Source organism: Carcharodon carcharias, chromosome 6 (assembly GCF_017639515.1).
Source record: "Carcharodon carcharias isolate sCarCar2 chromosome 6, sCarCar2.pri, whole genome shotgun sequence".
Lineage (NCBI taxonomy): Eukaryota > Metazoa > Chordata > Chondrichthyes > Lamniformes > Lamnidae > Carcharodon > Carcharodon carcharias.
In genome coordinates, this window is record NC_054472.1 from 144592214 (window position 1) to 144609683 (window position 17470).

Consider the following 17470-nt stretch of genomic DNA (forward strand, 5'->3'; position numbering starts at 1 on the left):
CGTCAACCAAATCATCAACAATTTATATATAGATGTGCATTAAAAACCTTTGAGCACTGAGTCCACCCCGCACCCCCCCCACCCCCCCACCTCAATAAGTGACATTAAAATTGAAAACTGACTGCATGGTTATATCAAGAGGGGAAAAGGCAGAGAAATGACACAAGCACGAGTGATAAGATTTGTGTATTTGGCATCCATGAGACCAGGAATCTTAAAAATGAACAGCTAGGAGTACCTTAGAAACTTTTAGTTTACAATGGAAGCTTCTTGAATAGCCATATCTTGGCTTGCAGCAATAGGTCTGCCCGTCACTAAGCATCCAAGCCCATGGCACAGGAATGAAATGTTAAATTAAGTTGCAACATCAAAACTTTTAGGCAGCCACAGGCAGGCCAGATTTTAACCACCTCCCACCACCACTCCACCGGAAATATTGAACCAATACTTCAATGCTCAGAGCATAAATACTCTTGTAGTGCATCGATAAATATTTTGTTTTTAAGAATTAACCACAAAGAACTGATTGCAAATTAAATGCAAGGCCTGCATTCACAAGCCTACACTAAACCACTAAGGTTATTTATATGACTGTGTTTTATTTATGTGATTGTGTTGTCAAGTCAGGGATGACCAAGGCCAGAAGATTGTTTTTAGGGCCACGATTCCATACAACCTGGGGAGTGAAGCAGTCAGAAGCCGAGTTGATGTCTCAACTTCTAAGCATTTCTACACGAAGGAGGAAAAGCAAGAAAGATAGGGTTCACAGACTAACTCCTCTCTTAAGCCACTGATTGAGACTACCCAAATCTTATGATTTCTATGCATAGGCATGAAATACACATAGGGCAACACTTTGAATATATTAACAGCATTCACAACTGCTGTGCTTTCCAATCACAATCTTTGCTAGGGTCAAAATCCTACTGTTCTGTGAATATTCTTAAAAAACAGGACATATAGATTAATTAGTGATAGCCAATTGTGTATTTTTTTGCTTTTTCCTCCCCTTCCAGTTCTTTTTTTAAACCAGCCATGGAATAAAAGGTTTAAATATGTAAATACAGTTGAAGTGCTGAAAAAAAGGTTTTTTTAGGCCACTGGCTGGCAGTGGTCTAAGAGTAAAGCTCAGCAAAAGAAATCGCAGGATGTTATTACCAAAGTACAATTTTTTTTTAAAAATTGAAATCCATATAAAAACTAACATTTGGACTACTTCAGTCATTGCAAATCAGCCATCGCAGTATTGATAGCCTTTTACATTAATGCTAAAGCAAAATAAACATTTGGCACTTTAGTGCTTTTGGATTAAATAAGATTTATTTAGAAGCTCCATTCTTCAACCCAACATTCCTTTTTCCAGCACTGTCAGTATTCCATCACAGTCCAAAAGATCAAAACTGTGGTATAAAATATAAGCAGATTCCATACCATCCCTCTCCAGGTACACAAATGAAGTTACAGCCCTAATAATAAAAGCTATATAGATTTTCAGTGGTTGGGCAAACTATTCAATGAGCTCTTTTTTAAAATAATTGTTACATAGGTAAAGTCTGATTAAATTTATACATGATTTTTATTTTTCTAATCATCACCAGCAAACTCTAGACCCATAATTCACTACACCAATCTGCCAGATTCCAAAGGATTATGAAAATAAAGCTGAACCAGCCAAAAATGTGAAGATGGTCTTTGTATCTTTGATGCTCGTCAAAACTGAAACTGGAAATAATTGACAAAAACCTTCTCAAGATGATACTTTGAGCTGTAGAGTCGAGTTGTGCAAATATTTAATCACTGGAGCTGCTCTTGTGTATGGTGCAAAGTGGCCCGAGTGATAAAAAGCTCCATTCTACGCTGCTAGATACAAATAGTTGGAGGTAAGGGAGGAGAAAGATAGGGAAAGGAGAAGGGAAGCAAAAAAAGCACAGGAAGTTAGTGTAAAGAAGTAGGAAGCAGATATTTTAAACAGACAAGTTGTCTAGAAAATGTTAGCTCACAAACCATCTAAACCACAATGTTCCCCAATTTTCTCCCTCCTCCCTGGAGCCTCAATTCTGTGGGCAGTAGTTCACCCAAATGCCCAATATTCATGTGCGCCCCCTCAACAGGCTCGCAACTGTAAAAATCACTGATCTTAATCCAGGATTCACACAATGCACTTCCAGCTAGCCAATGTCTTACTCCTCTCACACCAGTAGGACAAAAACCAAATGCCAGTCTTCTGCCTTTACCAACTCAACACATACTGGTAAATCGAGCTTTGTGGACTGTATGGCTCAGACAGTGTGACTTTACCCGTAAGGCAAATATTTTCTCTTCTATACAAACCCCAACTTTTACATTATACAATCATTGGATAGGATGCCTCGGAATATAAAATGAGCTGGAATATTTACCTTCTAGTGCCAAATTGCTTAATACATTACTATAGCCCATTTGGATTGAATTTAATTTTAATTTTGTTTGCTGTATTTTAAAAACCAGTTTTTCAACTCTACTTGATTCGTTCAGATGCCTGAATTACTGTTGTCTGCAAAGTCTGTTATATCATCCTCGAGTTATGGGCTATATAAATACTGGATATGACTCACCATTCACTGCTCGTTGAAGAAAACATGCACACATTTGTCATCCCCTGCTGAAGGGATGACTGCTGCTAGGGTACAGCAGCCCTCCATACTTTACAAATTACATTTAGATGTGCCAGGGTGGTGGGCACTAACCTATGTCACTGTGAGGAAGTGCCACAGCCAAACCCACTCAACCTTTGCACAAGGTCCACCTGAGGCAGACCATTCAGCCCAACTTAATTCACCTATCCAGAAAGACTTTTAAAGCCCCGCTATTCCAGCACCAATTGTTTCTAAACACAGTCACGGGGTTTTCATGTTCAGCACAGGTACTGCTTCTAAGTATGTTCCATTTCCATTCCATACCATGCATCAGAAAATTCTTTACACACACACAATGATCAAAGTCCTAAATTTAGCTTTTCCTAATTTGCACTAGTGTCACTTTGTCCCAAGGACACTAGTTGCTTTTACCATTCCCTACCACCCTCTAATACAGGCAGAGACTAAATGGTATATTCTTACTCCCAAATGCAAGTCAATTAACTTGGCACAGACTCTTAACACCATAACACACAATGCATTTATTTAACATATACTTTCTTAAAGGTGAGTCTAACACTGTCAGACTTGTAATAAAGGGCATAGTACTCTCAATTTTGCTCCATAATTAGAGGTTTGCTAGGATGTGTAATGGGGTTAGAGTTGCATTAGGGTATGGAAGGAGTTGGCGCAAACATACTTATGCACATCCATGTTTGACCTCAGGGTAAGTTCAGCATACCTGGAGTGCCATTCAAGCAGCAGAAAGGAAGTCACTCAGTTGCTTCTTGCACTGCTCAGCAGCCAATTCAAGAGTGGCAAGAGGTCTGGATACACAAACCCCATGGGAAAAAGGGTACATAGAATTAAATCAGCTGCCTAGGGGGCTGAGCTTAATATGAACAAGATATTTTACAAAATCACAACTTGCACTAATGCTGCCCCTCATCTCTCAATCATTGAAGCCCTTCATACAGCAAATTACTGTGCAGTTGTGATATGCAGTCATTTTGCATACAGAAACATCCCAGAAACAGCAATGAGATGACTGTTTTTGGTGATGTTGGCAAGTTCACCAGGGGAACTCCTGATTCCTGTTTGTTCAAGTGGATGTTAATCCCATGACAAACACTTCATCTGCAAGACGGCACCACTAACAATTCAGCACTCCCTCAGTTCTGCATTGACAAGCCAGCACTAAATTATATGTTCAAGGCTTGAAACCACAATAATGCAAAAGGCGAGTTGCAACCAACTGAGCCATGACAGTAAAGTCCATTCAGGTCATCAAGCCCATTCCTTCTGCCATGTGAATCTATACGAAAGTGAATTTATGCAAGCCAAAAAAATTCAAATACACTATACCACATTCTAAATGGGAAGGGGGACCAAAAAAACTGAGTATATTAGAATAAGTGGCAATAAGAATAAAACTAAATTGGATACACAAACGTCAGTTTGTTTATAAAGACAGAATAAGTCACAAAAATACAATACATGTATAAATTAAACTGTACAGAACTAGCGCTTCCAGGCTCAATAAATTTGTCCAGCATACACTATGTTATTTACTAGCCAGTTAGTAAATGGAAGACCTGAACACATTAACAACTGCCATGATTCAAGCAACCAGGTCAAAACAAACGTACAGTGATGAACCATCTCAGGCCAGCCAGCTCCAAATCATGAAAACAACTTTTTAAATCTAGTCCAAGTCTCTTAAATTTGATACTTTGACCTGGGTTCTCCTAGGGACAACTCCACCACTTAGTTTAGAAATAAATCATGTATGCCAGGACAATCTAAGGTTCAGCCCCTAAGTTTTGTTCAAACATAATGATCACAGCCAAAGAGTCAATTTACCTCAACACCCTGAACTTGGAGATGAAAGTGGGAGGTAGGATATAATAGAAAATTAGAAAAAAGGAGACAAGATTCCACCATCACCACCCAGCAACTTCTGCTGTCCAAGGCAATTCTCTCTCAAATAAAATATCCCAGCCATATGAGTCACATATAATGGCTACTAAGGCAAGATATTGGATGCCTGCCAGCACACACGCAACTGTACCTAGAGTCAATACCTTGAGAGAAGATGGGCAAGGGGAAGAGAAACTTTTGTTGCTGTCTTGGTCAAACACAGGGAACACTCGATAGCAAGGACAGAGAGCCAATTATTTGGTTATAGTATGTTTAAAAACAAGGAACCAGACATTAGACACCAAACTTCTAATACCAAATAATTAAGCAACCTTATTAGCCAATTCCCATTTAAGTTACAGAACAAAGATCAGTTTCTAATCACAAGCTCCTCGGTGGAAAGATTAGGCTTTAATGTTTAATATTTGCTTGGGTACTTCTGCAAAACAGTCTCTACTTATGACAACACTCTTCACTTGATAATCCAGCAAGTACCAAATTTTTGGTTTAAACTTCCAGCGTTTCAGATGCAAACAAAAAGTCTGCACAGCAACAGTTAATGCCAAGATAAACAACCACTACCTGATTTACACAAAATGGATTAAATTGAGAATCAAAGTATGTAGTTTAAAACTAAATTTTGATGCGAGGAGCAAATTGGTATAAGTATCCAATTAATCAGCATGCTGCACCAATTTACAGTGTCAACTGTATAATATCCCACAACTTTAGAGTCAAATTTCTCTTCATTCCCTTCACTAACAGTACTAATAGAAATATATTCAGAAAGGAAAGGAGAGGAAGGAAGATCATTTAATGAAGACTTTTCCTTTCAGCAATAATCTTCATTTCTCCTTTTTGATAATATTGGGGGAAAGGGATATTTCAATAAGTCTCATTTTGATTGTTACTACTCCAGTCTGACTGCCACCCAATCAACTGTCACATGGGGTGGGCCAGTCTCCTAAATTTCATTACCATCTGTCACCGTTCAACAGCTGGTGTTAGCAGCAAATTGAATCCCGACATGCACAGCAACTCCACAAAGAAAAATTAAAGCCTGCTTTAAAATAAAGAAAATTCCACAAGTTTCAGCGATATGATTTGGCTGTGGTCCATCTGCATTCACGTTACCAGCAGTAAGACACGTCATATTGCCATTTGATGGACTCGCAATCATTGATACAAAGAGGGTCAGCTCCTGCCTTGTACATCTCCTCCTCTTTGCAACTGTTCCTACAAATTTAAAAAGTTACAAAACTTTGCTAGCAACCAAGTTACATTTTTCTAAAGGGGGTCAAATTTAGGACTGATATCACAATGTTTAACATTCAAGGGAGTCATCAGAGTGGACTTCAGCTGGGGTAATAGAGGCTGTAAAACCGTAAAACCTGCAATAGAACTTGATGGGGGAGGGAGGAAAGAAGGTATGACGTGTAAGATTTTGTCCAGGAAGCCAAAATGGGGAATGTTTCTTATCGGTAGCCAACTTGCAACTATGAAGTGTCCTCAAAAGGTTAGCACAAAAATAGCAACTTTACAAAAATCTTAACAGGTGACTGTCATTACTAAACAATCGGGAAAGGAGAACCAATAAATCAGCGCTTATTTGCATTCGTATTGAACACGTTGTGGGAGGGTGGCATGCTTCAAATTTATATTACATTAATTATTAGGTAAGCCAAGTTTCCAAAAAGCTAAACTCAAGTAAAATCATTAGAATGTAAGCATCTATAACATCTATAAACAAAACAGATTACAAGTGCTAGTGGGCCAAATTGACACTTGGTTTCATTACCAAATTATAAACAGTGACTACCAAATGCTATTAGAGGCTGCATTGCTGTCCAGACTCTAACCATGGCACATTCTGAAGGATCGTAATTTAAAATTAATTTCTGTAAGTAGAATAGATTTATCATGCCATAGCCTCCGCAATGTGCAAACACCTTTGAAGGCACAGCCAAACAGTAACCTGCAGTAACCTGCCCCACCCACCCTAAATAACTATGGGCAGGGGGCGCCAGAGAAGACAACGAGGAGCAGGGCCAAAGAGAAGACGGCAGGGGGGCAGAGGGAAGATGAAAGCAAAGACAAAAACACATTGTATCGTGATCAGAGAACTTCACAATGCTGATGCTGCACTATCGCCCAGACAAAACTCTACTATGAAGACTAATGGGCTGTTTCGCCCATGGCTGTAACTTGTTCTCCCTGACCATATGTATCAAGGAAATGGTGGTCATGGTACAAGGTCTTGCATCTCCATTCCAATCACACTAAATAACACACCACTGGAAGTGGTTGGCAAATACTGCTACCTCAGGTCCACGGTGACTGGCAATCTGTTCCTTAATGCAGAATTTAATACATGCATAGGGAAAGCAGCAGCCTTATTTGGTCAACTCATAAAATGCACATGCAATAACATCAAGGTGACCCTTAGGACCAAGCTGATGTTTAAAAGGCCTTTGTTCTCAACAGCATGCTGTATGACTATGAAATGTGGATGACTTACAGCTATCAAGAATAGAAACTCAACAGTTTCCAACTTTGCTGTCTGCAGCACATTATGGGTATAGCCTGGCATAACAAAATTAGAAATGCAGAAGTCCTCTCAAAGTCAGAGCTCCTGGGTTTGTTAGGTGCTCAGAGGCGACTTATTTGCTCAGGCAAGTCTGCAGGACGGAAGACAGGTCATATACTTGAGGGCTTTCTACATAGTAAGGTAGCTGCAGCCAGATGACCAGCAGGACGCCCAAAGCTCCACTTCAAGGATGCTTGCAAGCCTAACATGAAAGCCCTAGACATCAATTATCATACCTGGGAGTTACTAGCTGATGACAGAGGAAAATGGTGACACCTCATGGACTGGCATGTACCACCACAATGACCAGGGCTAGGCAGCAGAAGTCAACACCAAAAACTACCCATGATGACACTTGGTAAATTGATGTGCTGCACTTGTGGCAGAACCTGCCTCTAAAGGACTGGTCCATTCAGTCATCAACGAAGGTGCACCATTTGTTTGCTTTGTGTCCATCATCTCTCATAGATAAGGGATGCAAGAGGGAGAGACAATTTTGATCTGCGTTACTCAGTACTTAGATGTACTTACCCACCAGGTCATAAACACCCAAACAGAACTATAAAGTATGATTTTTTTTGGTTAAAAAAGGAATTTAAGCTCTACTTTGTCACCAAATGCAAGTTTAAATATGAAAGGCAGAGGTCCAAATTAGTAACTTACCACCCTCCCCCAACCCCCTCCAAATCCTTTAAGGTTTGTTGCAGCAGAGTTCATTTGCTAAGCATACTAACTCAGTTGCCTTAACTATTGCATGAGCATGATATATTCTAGATAAAAGCAAAATAATGCAAATGCTGAAAATCTGAAATAAAAAACAGAAAATGCTGGAAAAACTCAGGTCTGACAGCATTTTTGGAGAGAGAAACAGAGTTAACGTTGAGTCTGTACAACCCCTCTTCAGAGCTGGGTCATACAGACTCAAAACTTTAACTTTATTTCTCTCTCCACAAATGCTGTCAGACCTAATGATATATTCTAGATTATAATAAATGTGAAATAGCTGCAAATAGTCAGCATTAGAACAGCTTGAGGGCATGCTGAAGGGGGAGGGTGATAAGGTAGAGGTCATGGTACATGTTGGTACCAATGATATAGAAAGAAAGAGGTATGAGGTGTTGCATCAAGAATTCAGGGAGTTAGGCAGTCGACTGAAAAGCAGGACCTCTCGGTTTGTAATCTCTGGGTTACTCCCAGTGTCACATGCTAGCGAGCACAGAAATGGGAGAATAGTGCAGATGAATACGTGGTTTAAGAGTTGGTACAGGAGGGAGGGTTTGAGAATCCTGTATCACTGGGACTGTTTCTGGGCAAGGTGGGACCTGTACAAGCAGGACGGTCTACATGTGAACCAGTGCGGAAGTAACATCCTTGCGGCTGGGTTTGCTAGTGCTGTTGGGGAGAATTTATACTAATTCGGCAGAGGGAGGGGACAAAGAATGTTAGCAGAATAGGGACACATCATAATACAGTAAAACAATCATTTCAGAAGAAGTACAGCTGCATTAAGTTTCAGGGGAGTAAAGCAAGGCTGGATGGCCTCTACTTTAATGCCAGAAGTATTACAGGTAAAACAGATGAGTTAAGGGTGAGGATTGACATGTGGAATTGTGATATAGTAGCCAGAGACGTGGTTGAGGGAGGGGCAGGATTGGCAGCTCAACATACTGGGAAATAGAATCTTGAGGCGAGACAGGGGAAGGGGTAAAAGAGGAGGAGGCATTGCATTATCAGTTAAGGAGTCAGTTACTGCAGTAAGGAGAGATGATATCTTGGACGGGGCATCAAATGAAGCTTTGTGGGTAGAGCTTAGGAATAGAAAAGGGACAGCCACATTGTTAGGTGTTTATTATAGACCCCCAGATAGTCAGCAGGAAATTGAGGAGCAAATATGTGCACAATTCACAGGAGGTGTGTAGAAACAATAACAATAGGGTAATTATATTAGGTGATTTCAGCTTCCCCAACATTAATTGGGATAGACATAGTGTTAAGGGCTTGGATGGAGTGGATTTCTTGAAATGTGTACAGGGGAACTTTTTAGGTCAATATATAGTGGGTCCAACAAGGGACGGTGCAGTGCTGGACCTAATTCTGGGGAATGAAGCCGGACAAGGTGGCTGAGGTGGTGGTGGGGGAGCATGTTAGTGATAGCGACCACAACATGGTAAATTTAAGCTTGTTGTGGACAAAGAAATAGACAAGCTGCAAGAAAATGTTTTGGATTGGGGGAGAGCAGAGTTTAGTAAAATAAGGTAGGATCTGGCCAAGGTAGACTGGGAACAGCTACTTGTGAAGAAATCTACAAAAGAGCAGTGGGGGGCATTCAAAAAGGAAATGGGGAGGGTACAGGCTCAACATGTTCCCTCTAGGGTGATAGGAAGGAGTAACAAGCCCAGAGAACCATGGATGACCAGAGATATTCAGGATACGATGAGAAGGAAAAGAGAGGCTTTTAGCAGGTACAAGGGGAGCAATTCAGCAGAGGCATTAGTGGAGTACAAGTGCAGAGTGGAGCTTAAGAAAGCAATTTGGAGAGTAAAGAGGTGATATGAGAAAGCTTTGGCTGGTAAAAGTAGGGAGAATCCCAAGATATTCTTGAAGTATATCAATGGGAAGAGGATAACCAGGGAAAGAGTAGGGCCCATTAGGGACCAAAGGGGCAATCTATTGGTGGAGCCAGAGGACATCGGTAGAGTGTTGAACGAATACTTCCACATCCGTCTTCACCCAAGAGAACGAGGATGAAGGTATGGAACTCGGAGAGAGGGACTACTAGGTTCTTGAGCAAATTGATATAGGGAGTGACAAGGTATTGGAGGCGTTGACAGGCTTAAGTGGACAAATCTCCAGTTCCGAATGATTTGTGTCCCAGACTGCTGAGGGAGGCAAGGGTGGAGATTGCAGGGGCTCTGACCCAAACCTTTAATCCCTCTCTGGCTACAGGGAGGTGCCAGAGGACTGGAGAACAGCTAATGTGGTTCCGCTATTTAAGAAGGGTTGTAGAGATAAGTCAGGGGACTACAGGCCAGTGAGTCTCACATCAATGGTAGGAAAACTATTGGAGAAAATTCTGAAGGAGAGAATCTATCTCCACTTGGAGAGGCAAGGTTTGATCAGGGATAGTCAGCATGGCTTTGTCAGAGGGAGGTCATGCCTAACAAATTTGGTTGAATTTTTTGAGGTGACCAGGTGTGTAGATGAGGGTAGTGCAGTTGATGTAGTTTATATGGATTTCAGCAAAGCCTTTGACAAGGTCCCACATGGGAAACTTATAAAGAAGGCAAAGGCACATGGGATACAGGGTAATTTGATAAGGTGGATTCAAAATTGGCTTAGTTGTAGGAGATCGAGGGTGGTGACAGAAGGCTGCTTTAGTGACTGGAAGCCAGTGTCCAGTGGCGTAACACAGAGATCTGTGCTCAGTCCCCTATTACTCGTCATTTATATAAACAACATAGTGGGGGGTAGGATTAATAAGTTTGCGGATGACACAAATATTGGCCAGGTGGTTAACAGTGAGGTTGAGTGTCTTGGGCTACAGGAAGATATAGATGGGATGGTCAAATGGGCATATAAGTGGCAGATGGAACTTAACCCTAAAAAAGCGTGAGGTGATACACTTTGGAAGGAGTAATTTGACAAGGAAGTATTCAATGAACGGCATGACACTAGGAAGTTCTGAGGAACAAAGGGACCTTGGCATGTGTCCATAGATCTCTAAAGGCAGAGGGGCATGTTAGTGGGGTGGTAAAAAAGGCATTTTGGGACACTTGCCTTTATCAATTGAGGCATAGATTACAAAAGTAGGGAGGTCATGTTGGACTTGTATAGTGAGGTGAGGTCACAGCTGGAGTATTGTGTACAGTTCTGGTCGCCACATTATAGGAAGGATGTGATTGCACTGGAGAGGGTGCAGAGCAGATTCACCAGTATGTTGCCTGGGATGAAACATTTAAGTTATGAAGAGAGGTTGGATAGACTTGGGTTGTTTTCATTGGAGCAGAGAAGACTGAGGGGCGGCCTGATCGAGGTGTACGAGATTATGAGGGGCATGGACAAGGTGGATAGGGAGCAGCTCTTCCCCTTAGTTGAAGGGTCAGTCACGAGGGGACATAAGTTCAAGGTGAGGGGCAGGAGGTTAAGGGGGGATGTGAGGAAAAACATTTTTACCCAGAGAGTGGTGACGGGCTGGAATGCGCTGCCTGGGAGGGTGGTGGAGGCAGGTTGCCTCACATCCTTTAAAAAGTACCTGGATGAGCACTTGGCACGTCGTAACATTCAAGGCTATGGGCTAAGTGCTAGTGAATGGGATTAGGTAGTTAGGTCGGGTGTTTCTCAAGTGTCAGTGCAGACTCAATGGGCCAAAGGGCCTTTTCTGCACTGTGATTCTGTAATTAGCATCAAGCATAGACAAAAAGTAATGGGATGCATGATCGATAATTTCCCTCACCTAAGCATACAAGATTCCATTATGAAGCTGAACTCCATTCTCCAGTCCCGCTTTGCATTCCAGAAAGCTGCTAAAATCATGATGCATGGAGCAGGCATCACTCACGAAAATAAACTACTGCAATGTAATTTACCAAAGCTCATAATGCAGCCATGCAGCAAATGCTTCCTGATCAATAAAGCTAAGTTTGTCTCCCATCTGGCCAATCTGTTTGTCACGGTTGAGTGTTCAGTAATTATTCCACTGTCTCATCATCCATTTTAAAAAAAGACTATCTGGGACTTGTGCAACCCTGGCATCACAACAGCGAGCAGAGAAAGGAGTTCCAGCCCCCTTCTCTCCAGCAGGGTGCCCACCTCACATAGTGGAGCAGGGTGGTAACCTCCCATTGTATCTAGGTGATCCTCTTGATAGAGGATCGACAGTCAAGTTAATGGTCTATTTTACAAAAATAAATCTGCTGAATGTAAAAGCAATGGAAAAAATGGGTTGCCTCAAGTGCTGCCAGGCACAAAAGAGAAAGAAAAAAAATTCTGGCAATCTGGCATTCATATCCCATTGCAAGGGTGAGGACAGAGCGAGACTGACTGCTATACTTGAGTATTAGAGTAGGTCTGGAGGCAGCAATTAAAATCAATAGTTTAACAAGATATTAACTGGATTTTAAAAGAGGAAAAATATTTTTTTGATCATGATGAGTCAGAGTCATCACAGCACAGCAGGCCATTTGGTCTAATGAATCCTTGCTGGCTCTCTGAAGAGCAATCCACTAGGAACCATTTCCCCACTTTATCCCTGTAGCCCTGCAAGTTTATTTCTCTCAAATGCCCTTCCAATTTCCTTTTGACATTGATCCTCCCTATTTTTATTCTTGTGTGCATGTGGCACAGGTAGTAATTCAGCGATTACTACCTTGGAAGTCTTACTTTTTAAATTTTCTCCCTCGCTCCTGAAATTCTAACGATAGGACCAATACCTGTCATCTCTACGTTATTGGTAGAAGTGTACCACAACTTCTGGCTCATTCCACCACCCCTGCAGATTATTCTGTGTCCTCTCCATGATATAGTTCACCCAAGCACCAGGAAAACAACATACCATGCGGGGATCGTGATGACAAAAATATCTCGTCTATCCTCTTGGCTATCAAATCACCTATATTGGCTGCAATTCTATTCTTTGCCCATCAGTATCATTGTCTAGATTGCACTCCTTCAAGATGTTGTCACTTCCAGCAGTCTCCAATGCTATTTTTTTATTCTTTATTGGCTGTGGGCATCATTGTCAAGGCCAATTTGAGCTGAATTGAGTGGCTTGCTAGGCCATTTCAGAAAGCAGTTAAGGATCAACCACACTGTAGTGGAACTGGAGTCACATGTAGGCCAGAGGTAAAGATGGCATATTTCCTTCCCTACAGGACATTAGTCAACCAGTTGGGTCTTTACAACAATCTATGATAGTTTCATGGTCACCATTACTGAGACTAGCTTTCAATTCCAGATTTTTAAAAAAATCAATGTGAATTTAAATTCCACCAGCTACCGTGGTGGAATTTGAACTCATGTCCCCAGAGAATTTTTCTAGGCCTGTGGATCACTAGTCCAGTGACATTACTACTATGCCACTGTCTCCCCATAAAATGCTGAGTACCGGTTTGAGTGGCACATACCCTGAAAACTCATGCAACGCCCTCTTGCCTCTTCTTACTCTTCTGGATGGCCATCCATCTACTATCCAGAACATACACTGCCTGTGTGGTGACCTCCACCTGGAATGTACAATTCAGGAACTCTCATCCTCCTTGAAGTTCCTGAATGACTCAGTTGCCCTCAATTTCAGGATTCCTAACTTCAAGCCACTGGAGATCCAAGAGAACACTTCTGTTCTCGAGTTCCCACAGGGTGCAAGAATTGCAACCAACATGTCTCACCTGCCCATCCCAGGGATGAGGAATTTTAGCTACAAACTTAGGTTGGAGAAGCTAGGGTTGTCCTCTTTGGAACGAAGGAAATTGAGAGCAGATTTGATAGAAGTATACAAGATTATGACAAGCTCAGATAAAGTAGATAAAGAAAAGCTGTTCCAATTAGCTGATTGAACAAGGGTGGGGCCATAGATTTAAAGGTTTAGACAAGATATGCAGGGGGTGCAAGGAAGATTTTTATTTTTAAATGCAGCAAGCACTATGACCTGAAAACTATCTGCCTATAAGATGGTGAAGGTAGATTAACAATTTCAAAAGGAATTGGCAGGGCACTTGAGGGAAATAAACTTCAGGGCTACTGGGAAAGAGCAGTGGAATTGGGCCAACTGGACTGCTCTAGAAAGCTGGCATGGACTCTGTGCCAAACGGCTGCCTCCTGTGTCATAATGAACCGAGACTGACTCTAAGGCAATGGTTGAAACATAAGGCAATTGATTTTACACCTAAGCAGTGAGCTAGGTTACTTCAGAAGGCATTGTGCATCAACCATATAGTGAGAGATTAGAGTCACAAAGACCAAGGGAGGGATAGCAAGCTCCCATCCTGAAGGACATTAGTAAACCAGTTTTCTCGAGACAATCCAACAGCTTTCACTGTCATTTTATGGTTCACTACAAAGCAAAGCATATATTATTTTGATATGTATAAGACGTCAGTTAGACCTCAGAATAAGGTGCCCAATTTCGGTCTCGTCATATGGTAAGGGTTACTGATGCATTCAAAAGGTTGTAGAGGAAGGGTACGAGGTGAATTCCAGGTTCAAAACATCTGAGACTTGAAGGATAGAGTCTCTATACTTTGGTAAAGCTTAGACTCAGTTTACAAATTGAAGAGAATAGATTGTGGTTCTTTGGACAAATTATTTCAACTGGATAAATTAGGAAGGACCAAGGATGATACGTGTATATGATGAAAGGGCAGAACCAGGTCAGATTTTAGAAGTTTGCCTTTTTCCCCCAAGACACGGTTCATCTGTGGAAAAGCTTGCCAGCTCGTGTGGTCAACATTAATCTGATGAATTGCTTCAAGAAAGAGATGGAGCTGTTTCTAGTGGAGGCAAAGGCACTTTCTATAAAAGCTAAATGCCCTGTAAAAAGATGGGCTTGTTTCAATCACCTGAAGGTGCTTGAGGGGCATTTTCAAGATTTCTCTCCCATGCACCCACTCACCTCACTATTGGTCAAAACCTTGCACAAGGCATCACGAACATATGGAACAAACGAGATGGGCCATTTGGTTTCTCGTGTCCATCATTTTTATATGTTCTTATTCAAGTTATCAGATGGAGGAACATCAACTCAATTTTTTTTTGCTCCTGTCATAACTGGTACACTGCCATACTATTGTATTCTCCATCCCCAATTAAATGTGGCAATCATTATGAAATTATTAGCACAGTGTGGTGGTGATCTATTTCAGTCTCAAGTTTCCCTTTTTATTTAAGACCAGAATTTGAAAATAAAGGGCTTGGGAAATGTACATATTAAAAATTTTACACAAATACATCATTCAGCATTGAAAAGTTTTAATTTGCTCTGCAAAGTCATCCTTTAGGTACACTTCCAAAGAATATCCTTGAGCATGTTCAAATGTTCTACTGATTAAAGCTTTGTAATCGAGATACACAGGTTAGGAAGTTACCAGATTTGATCATCAATCTATGCTGAATTGTAAGAATTCGCCATAGTAACAGTAGGACCACTGCAAACAGCCACAAAGCTCTTGGGTTAGAGGGAGCAAAAAAATGAAGGCTCGTGGGCCCAACCATTATCAAGAAACCTTAGCTGGAAGTGCACATGTAGAAACAGGTGATGTTTTTTTTTCCATCTGTTCCTATTCAGATGAAGTTACATTGTTTCATAGTTTGCCATTATAAGATTTGAACTCTTGATAATCTTTTAAATGAAAACCAAATCAACAAAATTGGGATAAATCAGGCACAGCCCCTAATTCAGGTCAGCTGTAAAACCAAGAACAAAGTTTAAAGGAAACTTATAACTCTTTCGAGTACAAACACATTTCCATCTGTTTCAGATGAAGTTACATTGTTTCATAGCTTGCCATTGTGAGATTTGAACTCTTGATACTCTTTTGAGTAAACCTGTTTCCATCTGTTTCAGATGAAGTTACATTGTTTCATAGTTTGCCATTGTGAGATTTGAACTCTTGATACTCTTTTTGAGTAAACCTGTTTCCATCTGTTTCAGATGAAGTTACATTGTTTTCATAGTTTTGCCATTGTGAGATTTGAACTCTTGATACTCTTTTGAGTAAATCCGTTTCCATCTGTTTCAGATGAAGTTACATTGTTCCATAGTTTGCCATTGTGAGATTTGAACTCTTGATCTTGGGGTTACAAACCCAGTACCATAACCACTTGGCTATTTAGGCCAAGCAAAATTGGTTTTGTAACTCTTTCGAGTACAAACCCGTTCCCATCTGTTTCAGATGAAGTCACATTGTTTCCCATTGTGAGATTTGAACTCTTGATCTGGGGGTTACAAACCCAGTACCATAACCACTTGGCTATTTAGGCCAAGCTTAGAAACAGGTGAGGACAGCAGCACATTCAACTGCAATAACCAGGAGGTGAAACAAACAATCTAGTCATTCGTTGCTTAATTACACATTAAGAATGACCAATTGGGAGAGGGTGTGGCACCTGTTAAATCTTATCCTGATGAGAATCAAAGCCCTCAGGGGAAAACGGGTAGAAGAATACATTTTTGTTTCATTAAAACAAAAGCTTATCTAGGCAAAGAAAATCACATCCAAATTCCAAAGCAAAGGAATCATAACTTTTACCAAGGATTCCCAACCGAATTCCTGCAGCTCCTGTTGCAACCTTACCTGTGCCATCAGCTTGTCCTACATTATGCTCCCCATTGGGCAGCTCCCCTGGTTCCTGCTTGCTTGCTCCAGAACCTGTAGAATTTCATACACAGAAGACAATCAGACACTACACAACATGAATTGCATGATTCACAATACTCGAAGCTCCAGAGCTCAAAATAATCACACAACCATCTGTTTGTCTAGGAGGAAGGAAGGAAAAACGACACACAATCATCAGTGCTTCTGGAAAAAGCTATACATTCAAGGTTAGGTTACCCTATGGAGCAGTTAACAATTGCGCACAGCTCCTCCAACAATTCTAAGGCTAGTATTCTTGAAGTTATGGGTCGGATCAATGTGTCACAACTAGCATGTGGATCCTGAATGATCAACTCTGAATCTTGAGGAATTATCACTGTCATTAATTTATGACAGCTAAGTAAGTCAAATTTATTTTTGTTAAAAGCGTTTCTGGAATTCTTTTTTTTAAAAAAGCTTTAAAAAAAACTTTTACAAGTTACCATTCTGTGATTGCCAGTTTTCACAAACAGCACTTGTATTACGATTAAAAACACATTCAACTTCTAAACTACTTATGTTCTTTGTAGTCAATGGTATGTGATAGGAAAAGTGGTCAAGACTTCAGGAAGCACAGCTTGCAAAGCGAATTTTAACCATCAGATCTCTTTAGAAATCAGAACATTTCTATGAAAAGGAAAATGAGATTACTAAAATGCTACATCTGGTCAACGTTACTGTATGGATGCAAAGGTTGTTACATATGCAAGAAAATGGAAAGTAAATTAAAGGCAATAGTTGTGGTTTCTGAGATGTAGGAGGAGGATTAATTGGACAATACACACAACTAATGAAGTTGAGGAAAGCAACAACTTTTATAAATGATCACCAAGAGACAATTACACTTCTTTGGACAGGTACTTAGGAGAGAGAAACTAGAACAGCTGATAGCGATTGGCAAAACTGAGGGTAGCAGAGCCTGAGGAAGACAAAGGAAGAAATACATTGACAGTTTAAGAAGCAGAACAGGCATAAGATTTGAGAACAGCAAGATGTTG

At 40.8% G+C, this 17470-nt stretch overlaps 1 protein-coding gene across 6 annotated transcripts in view; it reads right to left on the minus strand.

Annotated features, from left to right (window-relative positions):
- LOC121278767 (microtubule-associated protein 4-like) overlaps positions 1 to 17470 on the minus strand; it is a 376105-nt gene that overhangs the window by 249661 nt on the left and 108974 nt on the right. For all 6 annotated transcript variants that reach the window (XM_041189187.1, XM_041189191.1, XM_041189192.1 and 3 more), the window contains exon 3: positions 16410 to 16484. In XM_041189187.1, the coding sequence (XP_041045121.1) occupies positions 16410 to 16484 (75 nt within the window). The remainder of the gene's footprint in view (positions 1 to 16409; positions 16485 to 17470) is intronic.